The 14,589-nt window shown below is 46.7% G+C and overlaps 1 protein-coding gene across 6 annotated transcripts in view; it reads left to right on the plus strand.

Annotated features, from left to right (window-relative positions):
• DYNC2H1 (dynein cytoplasmic 2 heavy chain 1) overlaps positions 1-14,589 on the plus strand; it is a 670,805-nt gene that overhangs the window by 479,069 nt on the left and 177,147 nt on the right. For 5 of the 6 annotated variants that reach the window (XM_082683959.1, XM_082683958.1, XM_082683961.1 and 2 more), the window contains 7 exons: positions 980-1,082; positions 1,478-1,645; positions 4,685-4,815; positions 6,069-6,317; positions 6,828-6,936; positions 9,619-9,732; positions 11,252-11,394. In XM_082683959.1, the coding sequence (XP_082540085.1) occupies positions 980-1,082; positions 1,478-1,645; positions 4,685-4,815; positions 6,069-6,317; positions 6,828-6,936; positions 9,619-9,732; positions 11,252-11,394 (1,017 nt within the window). The remainder of the gene's footprint in view (positions 1-979; positions 1,083-1,477; positions 1,646-4,684; positions 4,816-6,068; positions 6,318-6,827; positions 6,937-9,618; positions 9,733-11,251; positions 11,395-14,589) is intronic. The other variant, XM_082683962.1, reaches the window with a different exon arrangement.

A 14,589-nucleotide genomic window follows, 5' to 3' on the forward strand; every position in this document is an offset into this window, starting at 1 on the left:
TGCTGTGTGCTAGTTGTTACACGGACGTGGGATAAGATCTGAGTTGGTTTGTTCTGAAAGACTGATTGCAAGATCGGTTTGAAAGATCGGCTTATTTATGAGAGGGCATGCGGCGTGGCAGAGGGAGGGGCGGAGAGAGAGAGACTCTCCAGCAGACTCCACACTCAGCACAGAGCCTCGATCTCATGACCCTGAAATCACAACCTGAGCCAAAATTAAGACTCAGGTGGGTGCTCAACTGACCGAGCCACCCAGGCACCCCAGCGTGGGGTCTGAGTTTTGAGAAATGAATAGACGTTCCCAGAGTGGCTGAGATGAAAAAGAGCTTCCTGGGTGAAGGGAGCAGCGCATTCAAGTTAGGGAAGTGTTTGCGGAGGATGCTTTTTGTCGTCGTGGAGTAGAAGTAGGGCAAGAGAATTAGAAAGCAGTGATTACTTTCTAAATTAATTCAGAAGTTAAGGGATCAAGGGCAGAATGAGAGCAGGGGTACTGTCCGTGGAGAGGAAGGCGCAGGCTCTCACTGGTTCTGTATCCAGGAGGAGCGCTCTGGTTTGTCAGCGACTCACGGACTTGGCGAGCACACACTGCTCTGCGGCCCCGAGCCCTCAAAAGCACGTCTTTCCCAGACCTGGGCGCCGTGGAATAGCGACGGCTGTTCAGGAAGCTTAGCTTCACCTTCCTTGAATTCTTTTGCTCACCAGGGCTTTTTAACCTTTTATTTTTCTCTTAGACAATGTTTTGGCAGTTTGTTGTAGCCTATGAATGACTGCTCTTAGATCATGTTTTTGAATGGGTAAAATACAATGTCTGAGGTAGCTAAGGAAATCAGTTCTATGAAATACAGTTTTCTCCTCACTAGTAGAACTTGGGCATTCCTGTGAGTCTGTGGTGACTGAAAAACTTAACACATTATTTGGAAATGCATTATGTATATGTTATGTATTTAAAGGGTAGATTGACAGTTTATTTTCTTTTCCAGGTGCGGGCCAAATTTACAGTTGATGATTATAGTCACTATTTCTTTACTCCTTGCATCCTTACCCAGTGGGTTCTTGGCTTATTCAGATACGATTTAGAAGGAGGTAAGTTTTGCTTTCATGATTTCAAATTGCTTCTCTTTGGAATGCCACAGTTTATCTGTGCATGTGTGCGTGTGTTCTGAACTGTTTGTGATTGTCACTGTTAGAACTTGATTTGGGGAAAAATAAAATCGTTACTCATGTTTAATATGCTTTTTGGAATTAATATTTTTATTGACTAAGTAGAGATAATAATGGTTAATATATTTTTTAAAACAATTTGTCAACTTAATAACACGTGGAATTTTACCTTTTTCCCCTTTTCTTGTATTTATCTGACGCCAACCTGACGGTATGCAGATTTTTATTCTCTATTTCTTTCTAGTATTATGTTGAAATAGATCATCTACAAGTCATTTGAATTCTATTACAACTAAAAAAAATGTTGTCTTTTTAAGGATCTTCAAATCATCCACTAGATTATGTATTAGAAATCGTGGCTTATGAAGCACGGCGCTTATTTCGTGACAAAATTGTTGGTGCGAAGGAACTTCATTTATTTGACAGCATTTTAACATCGGTATTTCAAGGAGATTGGGGCTCAGACGTGCTAGACAATATGGCAGGTAATACAGTACGGAGTTGATGCAGTGTGTGAATGCTATGAGAACTGTAAACTTATTTTTCTTGCTAATAGCATGATTTCGTGTTTCTGTGCAAATGAAAGGTTTGGGTAATTCAATATTTTATTGCAAGGGGCTGCTTTTTCCTTTTCGCTAGATTTCTAAGTAAATACAAATAAAATAGAGTGACAATAATTGTTTTCTTGGATTCAGGCCATAGTGTTTTAAATGTACAGTTCAAAATTGTGCTTCCTGAGAGATTTTTACTAATAAAGGTTTTATTTAAAGCCGTATGTAGATGAACCTTAAAGATCGTTGGGAAAAACCCGTATGTGACTGTAATTAACTTCTGCTTGAGAGTAAGGTGTGTTGTCAGCGCGGAACTCCTTATGAGCTTTCGGCTCTGGCTTGGGCGCTGGCTGCCCGAGTAGAGGACAGCGCTGCCCGCAGCTTTGTCCCTTTGGCAGCTATCAGCACTGGCCATCAGCCCGCAGCTTGAAAACTGTGCTGGGAGGAGCGCATGTGATACGAAAACTGTCCTGGCGAGAGGACCTGTGATGCAAGGCTGTGCCGTGGGCGTGTCCGCTGGCAGCCCGCTCGGCCGCAGGAGGACTTTCTGCAAAGCTGGCCTTCGTGAGTGCTCCCGGAGGGCCTGCTGTGTGTGTGCTGTGAGCGGCTCTCGGCTGCAGGGCCCTAATTGCTTAGGCCCAAGGGGATTTTGAAGATGAGGAGGATGTTGAGGTGCAGAGAGGGATTTTCCAGGCTCGAGTTTCGGACCCGGGAAGTGCACTGCGGTGGCTGAGGCTGGACGGCAGGTGGGAGCACCCTGCTCGCGCCTCTGGCTCCGAGTCGCTGGTTCTGAGGGCGGGCGGCCTTGCCGGGGTGGCCTGTGGCTCTCTCCGGGTACCGCAGGTGGGTTTGGTTTCTTCAGTGACATCGGCTTGCTCAGACTGACACTTGCCTGAACGGTGTCTCTTCCTGCACAAATGTTGGTGGTCCACTTTGAGTTCGTGTCTGTACGAAGAGTGAGGCCTCGGCACTTTCTTTGCTGACAGATGTCCGCTTGCGCCGGGGCCATTTATTGGAAAGGGAACTTCTCTTCCTTGAGCTGCTTTGCGCTTTGTCAGAGTAGTTGTGTGAACATACTTCTCGGGCTCGATTCTGTTGTGTCACTTAGTGTCTGCCTCCTGTCCGTTCCGCTGGTTTTCATTACATTACCTGCAGGAGTCTCGAATTTGGGAAGACTGATTTCTCCTGCTGTCTTCTTCTTTTTTGCAGTTTGTTTTTAGCTATTTACATCCCTTTGCCTTCTGTATAAATAATATTGCTAAGCTTAGGACAGGAAGTGCCGTAATTCGATGTTGCTTTGGGGAGAAGCGGCAGGATCCGCATGCTGAGTCTTCCAGTCTCGGAGCATGATTCACATATTCTTGGCTTTCTTTTGTCCGTGTTGTGTAGTTCTCAGCATATAGGCCCTGTACATAGTTTGTTAGATGAACAACTAAGATACACCATCTTCTGAGTGATACAGGGAGTGTCTTGAGGGATAACAGTACTGCGTGAAGGAGAGGGGCAGGGCATTCCCGTGAAGGGGAGAAGAGTGTGCACAGCCTCCGAGTCTCCAGGAAGCTGGAGTGTGGAGCAGAGTGCAGCGGTAGACAGGAGACCCAAGCAGTCAGGGTGCGTGATTCTGTCGTGTGTGCCTCGGGAGTGCTAGTAAGGATGCCACTGGAGGGGCAGAGATGGGTCGCAGAGAACCGCGCTGGGAGGCTGGGAGGCTCTTGTGGTCGTTCAGGGGACACCTGATGACCTATGAAGATGGTGAGCAGCTGTCGCCGGGTTTCAGTGTTTGCAGGCTTCTTGAGTGTCTTTTGGGTGATCTGCGTATCTGCTCCGTGAACATAGCAGTCATGTCTGTCTGATTGCTCGTCTCTAACAGGAAGTGCGGGGCTTAAACACGGGGTGTTCAATGGATGAATGTTACGTGTTCATCATATGTCTGTTAAGCAGCCGCAAGTATGGGACCAGACTAGAGCTTAGGAGATTTGTCGATAGGTGAATAGGTTTTGGCACAGAAGTAGTTGATGATTTAACCCACAGAATAAGGTTAGCTAGTTCATGGGGAGTGTTTAGGAGTAAAGAAAAATGGACTGAGTTTTGATCCCGGGGAGATAAGAGTAGAAGGGGTAGGCAGAAACTGAGGACTGGTGCTGTGGCTTGTTGAGTATGGTCCTGCAGCTCTGAGGAAGAAGACTTCCCAAGCACAGCAGGTCATGATGGAGGCAGCGCCTCCGACGGGGATTTGCACTTGGTGATTATGGCAGCATTGTTCCCAAGCAGAGTTGGACTAGAGAGGTTTCTGCAGAGAAGAGAACATGTAGGAGGAGCGGTGGCGAGGGAAAGAAGACGTGCTGGAGCTGGGGTCTGGGTCACTCCAGCTGCCTCTGAGCGGGGCGTGTGAGGAGGAGGAAGCCTCACCGAGAGGCCTCCCGAACGGACCGGAGGGAAAGGTTCTGCGGGGCAGTCAGCAGATTTCCCTCGTGTGCTCACAGGCTGCTGCTGGAGACAAACTTAAGGGGAAGTGGTTTTTGTTTTCTAATTAAAATTCATTTAATTTTTATTTTAGAATTAAGGCTCTTGATGGTATTTATCAATCTGTGTTCTTTCTCAACAAGAGCTTTACGTTCGTTTCAGCTGCCCATTTTGTATGGAGGTTGTGGAGAAGGGGTGAGAAGTAGGGAGAAAGAGCAAAAAGAAGAGGCGTGGGGAGCATTAGGAGCAAGGCACTTCATCTGGGGAGAGGTCGTGGGGGTCAGGGCTGGAGCAGGGACACAGCCATTCCTGGTCAGGGACAGTTTGACATCCTTTGTGTCTTAGCTGACTTGACTATCTCGCCAGGCACTGTGGAGTAACTTACTTCCACTTTTAGGGGATGATCTTGGACAGATTAACTGAAAAATAAAATTTAGTGAGCAATGTATTTCCTGGTGCTGCCATTACAGGTAACACATACAAAACCAAAAACACTTTTTGTTTCTGCAGACAGTTTCTATGTTACATGGGGAGCGCGACACAACTCCGGAACAAGAGTGGCCCCAGGACAGCCACTGCCTCCTCATGGGAAACCCCTTGGAAAACTGAATTCTGCAGACCTCAAGGATGTTATTAGAAAGGTATAATCTGGGGCGCTTGGGTGGCTCAGGGGGTGAAGCGTCTGCCTTCGGCTCAGGGTCCTGAGATTGAGTCCTGCGTTGGGCTCTTTGTCAGTGGGGGGCCTGCTTCCTCTTCTCCTTCCTCCCCCCATTAGCACGATCCCATGTGCGTGTGCACGGTCTCTCTCTCTCTTTCAGATAAGTAAATAAATAAATCTTAAAAGAGAAAGTTATAATCTGAATCACGAGGTTGAATTGGCATTTGGTTATCATTCTAGTCATTTAAGAAATATTTATTGTAACATTTTCGAGGCAGACAGAGATTAGCCACCAGACCAAGCCGGTTCTTGTAGAATACAGTCAGCTGCGGCAGATCTAACTGAATGCCCGCATAGACCCGGATGTGGGTAAGATGGCCAAGGTACCTGTTAGCAGAATGTGTCTGATGTTGGTATAACTGATGAGGTTTAATAGTAATTGTAAAATCATCCTAGAGCAATGGTGTCCAAGTTCAGCAGGCATTAGAATCACTTGGAGAACCAGGAACTACCCTGTCCCTTGGGTCCCAACCTGAGGAAGTCTCATTGCACATTTCTCATGGGCCCTCAGGTGATGCTGATGCTGCTGGTCACTGCAACTGAGGGGCACTGCCCTAGAGACGTGTTCTGTTCTTTGTTTTTTGTGAAATTATAATAAAGAAGGAGAAACACTTATATATGATGATTTAAAATCAGTATTTGCTTTGGAAGTGAGTGTGGATTTTATATCTAGAGAAGTTCATACTATGTGTAGGATGGATATTGCAAAGTTTGGGGATGTTAAAAGTTGCTAAGTATGTGAAGTCTGGTGTCCTTCAGATACTGGGGGCAGCCCGCACGTGCGTTTGGAGTCATTCCACCGTGGTGCAAACCAACGAGAGTCCCAAGATTAGTTCTTGTGATCTGCGCAGGCTGGTCTGATGTGAGGCCACTAAGACAGCTGGAGAGTTCTTGAAGGTTTTGTAACTAATCTGCTGTATCTCACTACGTTTAACTCATTGTGTCAGTGATGCCAGCAGGTGTCTGATCACTGTGAGCTCCTGAATGTTTTTGGCATCGCAAGATTTTTCATAGAAAAGGTGGATGCCTGGGGAGGCTGTGGCGCCTGAGAGGACACCCCGTCACTGAACCCCTTTTCCAGAGTGCATCAAAAGTATAACCCAACTCTAGATCATATTTTGTTATGTGTCAGGGCATATACTAATGATAAAATGTTCTTCGTGATTGTTTTAAAAGGGCCTGATCCATTATGGACGAGATAACCAGAATTTAGATATTTTACTTTTCCAAGAAGTGCTGGAGTATATGTCTCGGATCGACCGAGTGCTGAGCTTCCCCGGGGGCTCCCTCCTCCTGGCTGGACGCAGTGGCGTTGGCCGGCGGACCATCACTTCCCTGGTCAGTCATATGCACGGAGCTGTGCTGTTCTCTCCGAAGATTTCCAGAGGGTATGCACTGAAGCAGTTCAAAAATGATCTCAAACATGTGAGTGCCTCAAATCCTTTACTGTATTTGGTTTTAAATCACAATGACTTGTTACTCCAAAAGCCCTCAGTGACCATTATGTCTTTAATAATACAACATAGTCTTTAATTTCAATGATTATTTTCCCCGTGGTTATTAGAAAACTGTATTTTTATGTACAGATAGGAAAAGGATTCTTTTTAGGAATCCTGGCTCTCAGGCATGCTGGCTTATGAGAGACTTGGAGGATGTGGAAGATAATAGGACAGAGTTTATATGGGACACAGGGGGTGTATTTAAACACCATCATCTGTCCTAGCTGTGAAATCGTATTACTGTTTCCCCACGCGTTTGTTCCTGGACTTGATTCACTTGCTGCACTCCACGGCTGAAGTGTGATTTTCATGTTGATGATGAAAGGAAGAGAGAGGGGGAAGGGAACAGAAAGATGTTCTTTGCATCAAGAACGGTGGTTTTAGAGTTGGCTGCGCACGTGACCCCGGTGTGAGGACGGCTCTTGTCACTGTGCAGGTGCTGCACCTGGCAGGGATCGACACCCAGCAGGTGGTCCTCCTGCTCGAGGACCACCAGTTCGTCCACCCCGCCTTTCTGGAGATGATCAATAGCCTTCTGTCTTCAGGCAAGTGCACGATTTCTCTTCCAAGGAAAGAGGAGTAATAATGTGAAAATTATTCGGGTCATGTAGCCTTGTGTAAAATTGTGTTTCTGAGCACATGCGGTAGGGGTTTTACTAAGGGGACGTGGGGTGAAACATGTTTGCAGCTGGAGAATTGAGAAAGCCCATTTTTATGAAACCAGGAGATTGAATAACTTCATGAACATGATTGTTATTATTATCTTTAAAAGATTTTATTTACTTATTTGAAAGGGAGAGAGAGAGCACAAGCAGGGGAGCAGCAGAGGGAGAGGGAGAGGGAGAAGCAGGCTCCCTGCCTAGCAGGGAGCCCGATGTGGGACTCGATCCCAGGACCTGGGATCATGACCTGACCTGAGCCATAGACAGACCGAGCCACCCAGGTGCCGCCAAAAATGATCATTAATGTTGGTGAATGTCTGAAGAACTGGCCCTCTCACATGTTTTTGGTGGGACCATTATTTGTTACAGTGTTTTGGGAAAGTTATCAGCCAGTGTAGTTTAAAAACAATGTACCGTACCCTTTAATACAGCAGCTCTATTATGTGTAGAAATTTCACCTACAGAAATGGTAGATTTAGTATGCAGGGAAATATATAGGATAATTTATAATAAAAATGTGATAGGACCTCTCTTTCCATTGTTAGTGGAATGGTTGAATAGTGGCCTAAATGTGGACATGTAAGTGCAGAGAGATTCTCACATCTGGGGCGTCTGTTTCCCAGATCACAGTCTGCTCTTGTCGTCTCGAGTCACCTGTGTTCGTGATTTCCTGGAGAGGAGACCTGCAATTTCCTGTATGTCTTCCTCTATGAAGAACTTAGGACATTTATTCAAAAGTCGTTAGGAGTCGTCACTGTTCAAATTGGTTGGAGGTAGCTTAGTTCCAAACTTGGACCAGGATTGTTTTGTTATTTAAGTGCAACATAAACCTTTTTAAAAGCTAGTTTCCATGATGTGTGTGTTGGACCCAGTTTTTGGTTAATGCTTGTTTTGTATCATGCAAAAGGTAGGCTCTGAAAGGAAATGGTCTTCTCTTCAGGATGTCACAGCTCTGGTTGAAGAACACGCACGTATAGCTTAGGGCACGCGGCATCCTTACTTGGGTGCGCACGTGACTGCTGGCCGGGCTCTAGTGAGCGGCCAGAGGGCCAGACCCTGGCCCGAGGTCTGCAGAGGCCTGGCCATAGTGAGGCTATGTGGGCTTGGGAGCTGCTCACAGGACTGCCTTTGTGCACGTGTGTGTCTGTCTGTGTGTGTCCCTGCGTAGCCTTCAGTCATCACTAGGTGGAGGCCTGGTCCTTAGGGCTGAAACTGTCCTGCAGAGAGACAGATTTTTGTTTTGTTTTGTTTGTGAAAGCAAACATCCATATAAGCATCAATACACTAGTTGTTTTTGTTTTAAGATAAACTGGTCTTTATTATCAAGTTGTAATGATAAAAATCAAATTTTAGCAACATTTGTAGCAAAAAAAGTATTTGAAAAATACTTTCAGGGAAAATAGGCCTTTGTCTCTTTTTTCTATTTTTTTTCTATTTCAAAGTCTTATTTGCCAGAGTGGATCATATGTATGTAGAGCTAGGTTTCATTGCTGAAGTTAAGGCATTGGAAGTGTCTTGTTAGGGCTGAAAGTGAGAGAAAGACAGAACAGGTTTGTGTGTGCGCGTGTTTGGACGTGGATGAGCTTGGTGGACGGGGCACGGCTGGCAGCTGAGTCGGGCCTGGGCGATGCTCGGGGTGAGGCAGGGACAGGCCCTGCGTGAACATAGGATGTGTGGCAAAAGGGTTTTCACTTAATTTACTGTTTCTTGCAAACTTGAAATATATTGCCTTAATAATTGTTTATTAGACACCTGTTATGTGCCAGGCCCAGTTCTGAATACTGGACTCACAGTGGTGAGTAAGACCTAGTTCAGTCTCCCATCAACACTTGTGGTCCTAATCCAGTGTGATTTGTCTTTCGTCATTCTCTTGCCTTGTAGCAGGCCCTGGGCTAGTTTTGGTTTCTAGTACGGGTTCATTCATTCATTCATCCATCCATCTAATAAATATTTATTTGTTTCTCTGGAATACTTTGCTGAGGATGTTCTGAGGTTAATATTGAATGTGACTAAATATCTGTCCTTTGGAAACTCAGAATCTAATGTGGGAGGAAAGGAAAACATTTCTCCATGATTATGTGACATGATACATGCTGAACAGTAACATGTTTAGAGGTGAGAGAGAGAGAGAGTGCTCACCCCAGCACCCAGGAAGTCGGCACAGCAGTGTCTCCTAGGACACACAGTAACTTGGGGCGGAAGGTAAAGGCCAGAGGAAGACTGTGCGTATAAATTCTGGGAAGAGGAGTATTTCATTATCTTTATGGGACACAGAGAAGCTCACTGAAGCTTAGGTACAAGGTCTTGTCTGGGAGGAGTGGAGAAGAACCGGACAGCTAGGTGGCCCAGTGCCTTGGACGGCTGTACAGGGGTTTGAGTTTTAGTACGTGAAGACAACAGAGGGAGATTTGTGAGTAATCGAGAGGCGATAGGGTTGTGTATTTTTGAAACAGCCCAAATAAGGGCAGATGGATAGCAAAGTAGAAGAAGTGTTGTGGATGTGTTTGAATGTGCTTGAACTGGGATAACACAGCTAAAATTCACGAGAAGTGCCGTGTTCCATAGGTGAAGTTCCTGGACTCTATACCCTGGAAGAATTAGAGCCTTTGCTGTTGCCTCTCAAAGATGAGGCTTCACAGGATGGCTTTTTCGGGCCCGTCTTCAATTACTTCACGTATAGTAAGTGACTACTGAATTCATCAATTTAGACTCTGGCTCATGTGCAATAAATAACATTTAGTTTGCCATATTTTCTTTTTTTTTTTTTTTTAAATCAAAGTCTTTTTTTTTTTTAAGATTTTATTTATTTGTCAGAGACAGAGGGAGAGCGAGCGAGCGAGTACAGGCAGACAGAGAGGCAGGCAGAAGCAGAGGGAGAAGCAGGCTCCCTGCCGAGCAAGGAGCCCTATGTGGGACTCGATCCCAGGACCCTGGGATCATGACCTGAGCCGAAGGCAGCTGCTTAACCAACTGAGCCACCCAGGCGTCTCAGTTTGCCATATTTTCTGATTAGGTTGCAAAGGTATCTTAAATCTTCGGTCTGTTTGGTAATTTACACTTTTTTTTTTTAATATGGTACTTTTAGAAAAGCTAATCTTTAGTAAAAGCGTGTCAGCAAAATTTTAGCAAAAGGGAAAGGTGAAAGTGTTTCAGTCTCCCTTGGAACATTTACTTCAGTGCTTCTGTTTCTCTGTGGTAAAGCCAGTGTTTAGAATCTCCTTTCTTAGAAAATTACTGAACTGTTTACATTTTGCCAGACTCTCTAGTTTTCTCTAGCTTACCAACTTTCTTTGAGCCCTGAAAGCAGTTTTTTTTTTTTTTTTAAAGATTTCATTTATTTATTTGACAGAGATCACAAGTAGGCAGAGAGGCAGGCAGAGAGAGAGGAAGGGAAGCAGGCTCCTTGCTGAGCAGAGAGCCTGATGTGGGGCTCGATCCCAGGACCCTAGGATCACGACCTGAGCCGAAGGCAGAGGCTTAACCCACTGAGCCACCCAGGTGCCTCCCGAAAGCAGTTTTATGTGCTGTGTGTGTAGCCCCATTGAAGACGTGGGGGTAAGACACTGCTATGCTTAGCTCTACTCTGTCCCCGAAAGGACGTTTCTTATTGAAGCAGAGAAACTGGATGAAGAGCTACCGCCCTTCCCTCTCCTTCAAGTTCATAAGGAAACGCTACCGCAGTTCTGAGACACAGGTCATGCCGGTGCTTTTTGACCCAGTTTCAGAACAAAGAAAATGAAGCAGAGTTTTCAAATTCCTTTTCATGAAGGGAAAATAACATTGATATTGAAACAGGAAAAATAATTTCTCCTGAAAGAAAATTGGAGATCAGTTTGCTTTGAATATTTGAATATGAAACTGATTTTGAATATCAGTTGCTTTGAATATTGAAGCCAAAATCCTTAAAAGAAACACTGTAAGGTAGAATCCAGTATCACCTTTGAAAAGTAACATATGAAGCAGCAATGTGGTACACACACTTGCCTTCTTCAGGAGTTCCTTCTGGATCTGTTCTCTTAGCATGCATACACACATACACACACAGGTGTTTTTTAACAAAAACAAAAATCGTAACTGTAATACTGCTTAATGGCTCCTGCCATTTCATTTTAGAAAATTTTAAACTCATAAAAGCAGACCACATACAGATATCCCCAGTTATTATTGTTTTAATGCCCATAATAATTTATTTTTTTAGGAATTCAACAAAATTTGCATATAGTCTTGATAATGGATTCTACAAATTTAAATTTCATCATCAACTGTGAGAGTAACCCAGCTTTGCATAAGAAATGCCAGGTCTTGTGGATGGAGGGTTGGTCAGACAGCAGCATGAGGAAAGTAAGTTTAACCTCTAAGCATGGAAATGCAAACCAGCATATTTTCTTTTTAAAGTTACAGATTTTCCTGACTTTGCTTTGGCGTTTGTTATATTATGTAATTGTGGCGCTGAACATACATGTTTGAAAACCCCTCTTTTTCCTTTGTGCTCTTGTGTGACGTGGTTGAGGGTCGGACTTCATGTTGAAGAGTATGTTCTTAAGGACAACGGAGGTACTTACTGTACTTGAAAAATGTTATCCTTTCATTAGCTAGCCTATGCTGAAAACATCGCAGCCATTTTTTTAAATTAAAAAAAAAATCAAATCTTTAAAACAAAAACTATCATTGCGGTGCTAAGTTTTGGGAGAGGGATGTGTGTGAAGTGTGAACCCTTTGTGCCATCCTAACTAGAAGCCTTTGCCATAGTTTTGTTTGAGAAATTATACTTGTCAGCTTTGTCTCTTTGAATAATACTTATATTCTCCATCATTCATTTCTTCATTCTTGTGTAGTAGGGGTACAAACTGCGGCCTATCATGAGTCAGAGGAGGAGTGTAATTTGGGATAAGAGATAAGGTTTTACAGATGAGATGATATTTAGTTAGATTGCAGCAGTTAGATAAAGGATAGGAAAAGGACACAAATGAGCTCACACAAATGAGCAGCTTCCTTAAGAAGTAATTATCGGGTCTCTAAGGTGTGTCCCTGTTCTCTGTGTTAGGGTCATAGGAGAGAAAATGTGGGCGGAAGTCCTGCCTCAGGGAGTTGACATGGTTTGGGGGGATCGATGAGAGGACAGCCTGCCTGGTGATTCGGGGGGTCAGCGGAAGCCCATTCAGCGGTTAGCGAGTGGTTCGGAGGGAGAGGAGTTGGAGACGAGGTCAGGGAAGGACGAGGTCAGCAGTCAGGATGGGGCTTGGGAGCCATTCTCAGGACTTCAGCTTTCCCTGGAAACCGGGAAGGGAGCCTTTGGAGGTTTTGACATATCGTTCTCATGTCTTAATGGGATGACTCTGGCTTCTAGGTTGCAAATAGACTCTCGGAAGGCCGGGGTCACATTAGTGACAAAGCTGCTGCAGTAATCCAGCAAGGGCGAGGGATGGCGTGCATTAGGGACGGAGTGGGAGAGGCCGTAAGAAGGGGTAAGATTCGGAAGACGTTTTCCTGTAGAGACAACCAAAGCTGCTGCCAGACGGCACTAAGGTGTAAAAGGAGGGGAGGACCCTGGGGTACTGCCGAGGATGCTGGCTTCAGTCCCGAAGGATGGAGTGACTGAGCGTGGAGAACGGGGGACTGAGAAGAGCATTTTGATGGGAGGACATGAGGCTTCAGGTGTAGACGCATTCGTTACGCAATGTCGGACCTCCCAGCTGCAGGGCGGAGAAGGCTTCCGGATGCAGCAGTCCGGAGTGCAGGGGAAGGAAAGGTCAGGCGTCCGGGATAAAAAAGTGGGAATTGTCAGTGTAGAGGTGGTATTTTCTGTTATGAGAATGAATGATAGCCCCAAGGAATGAGCGTTGGCTGCAGGGTGCAGAGAGCCCCGGACTGCGGTCTGGACTGGGCTCTTTAAGACGCTGAGGTTGACGCGGGAAGGCGGGAACAGCAAGGGCTACGGAGAAGGGGCTGCTGCGGCGAAGCAGGAGGGAGAGCGGAGGAGCTGGAAGGCGAGCACACGCTGCATTTCGGGGGGCACACACAAACACAGGGGGCCTGGGAGCTCTCGCCTGTCGCTGCACGGAGGAGAGGGGGAGGCTGACGAAGCAGCTTCAGTTAGGAGCTGCCACCTTGGGGTGGGTTTCAGAAACAAGGAGAAGGGCCTGGAGAGAGCGAGTGTGGTCCCCTCTCGGGAGGCGTTTTGTTGTTAAGTGGAAGAGAGAAATGGGTCAGTAGGAAAGGAGTGGGTGAAAATAATAGCTTGCTTTTTTAAGCTTCTGAGATGAGACAGACTGTTGCATGTTTTGTGCTGCTGGGAATGCTCACAAGGAGGCAGAAGTTTATGGAAGGCAGAAGCGTTGTGGAGCCATGTCCCTGCGGAGCAGACAGCGTGCGGGTCTAGTGCACACGTGAGAGGACCGGGCATGGGTCGTTGCAGTGAAGAAGGCAGAGTCCGGGGCCCGGCTCCAGCAGGGGTGCCATCGGGAAGAGTTGGACAGTCTTCTGGTTGTTTCTGTTTTCTCAGTGAAAGGAAGGTGAGGAGCTGAGAGAAAAGCCCAGGGCAGAGCTGGTAGCGTCCTGAAGGGAGAAAGGAAGGCCTGCAGGGCAGTCTGCACGAGCGACAGCGGGAGGCTGCGGAGAAGGGGGCGCGAGGGCCGGGTGGCCCAAGGGTTGGCGTGAGTCGGCCACCAGGCCAGTCAGCGTAGCGTGTGTGTCCCTCAGTCACCTGCACACTCACCGGTGCAGGCCTGCCGTGGGCATTCGCTTGCCCTTGGCCCGCACTGGGGTCTGTTACTCGAGTGTGACCCCACGTGCGAGGGCCAGGGACTTGCGAGCTCTAATAGGAAGATGGCGAATGACAGCGCGGTGACGCTCAGGCTCCTAGAGCGCGGGTCTCGCTGGAGCCTGAGGGTTATTGACCTCACGAAGGGGGCGGGCTGGGCCCACCGGGATACTTGCCAGTGAGTCGGCGGAATGTGTCCAGGGGTTGTTAGTGACACGGTCTCAGGGTCTGAGCCTTTGGGGTGGGGCGGGATTGGCTGAGGAGAAGCTGGTGGGGAAGCTGACAGGAGGGAGGAGTTGAAGGAACGGAGAGGGGAGGCTGTGAATGGGAGTTACTGGAGCTCATGCGCCATTCTTACCTCTGAGGGGACCTGGAGGTAGAGGCCAGTGTGGGCCAGTCCAGCCAGGAATGCTTTGCAGACGGGGGCGTTGTTTAGGGGTAGACCATGGTCTTGTCACCCAGCGTCACTGATGGGACTGTACGTAAGGACACGTGGACTGATACGTGAAGTTGTACGTGTGTAACATGCGCAGCGGGACATGTTGGTGTGCGCACGTCTTGTGAGACGCTTACACGGCCCGGCCGGTTGACAGAAGGACGGACTAGTTTAACCGCCTGAGTCACCCAGGCGCCCCAGGACAGACTAGTTTAAAGAAAGCAAGTTTCCTATGAAAAAATTTCTGTTGATTTGAAAGGATAAATATAAAGTATTCTCCCAGAGGCTCTAGGTTTTTGGCAAAATCAGTGAAGATGTTTGAGGAAAAAACTGTACTCTC

Source organism: Mustela nivalis (assembly GCF_964662115.1).
Source record: "Mustela nivalis genome assembly, chromosome: 9".
Lineage (NCBI taxonomy): Eukaryota > Metazoa > Chordata > Mammalia > Carnivora > Mustelidae > Mustela > Mustela nivalis.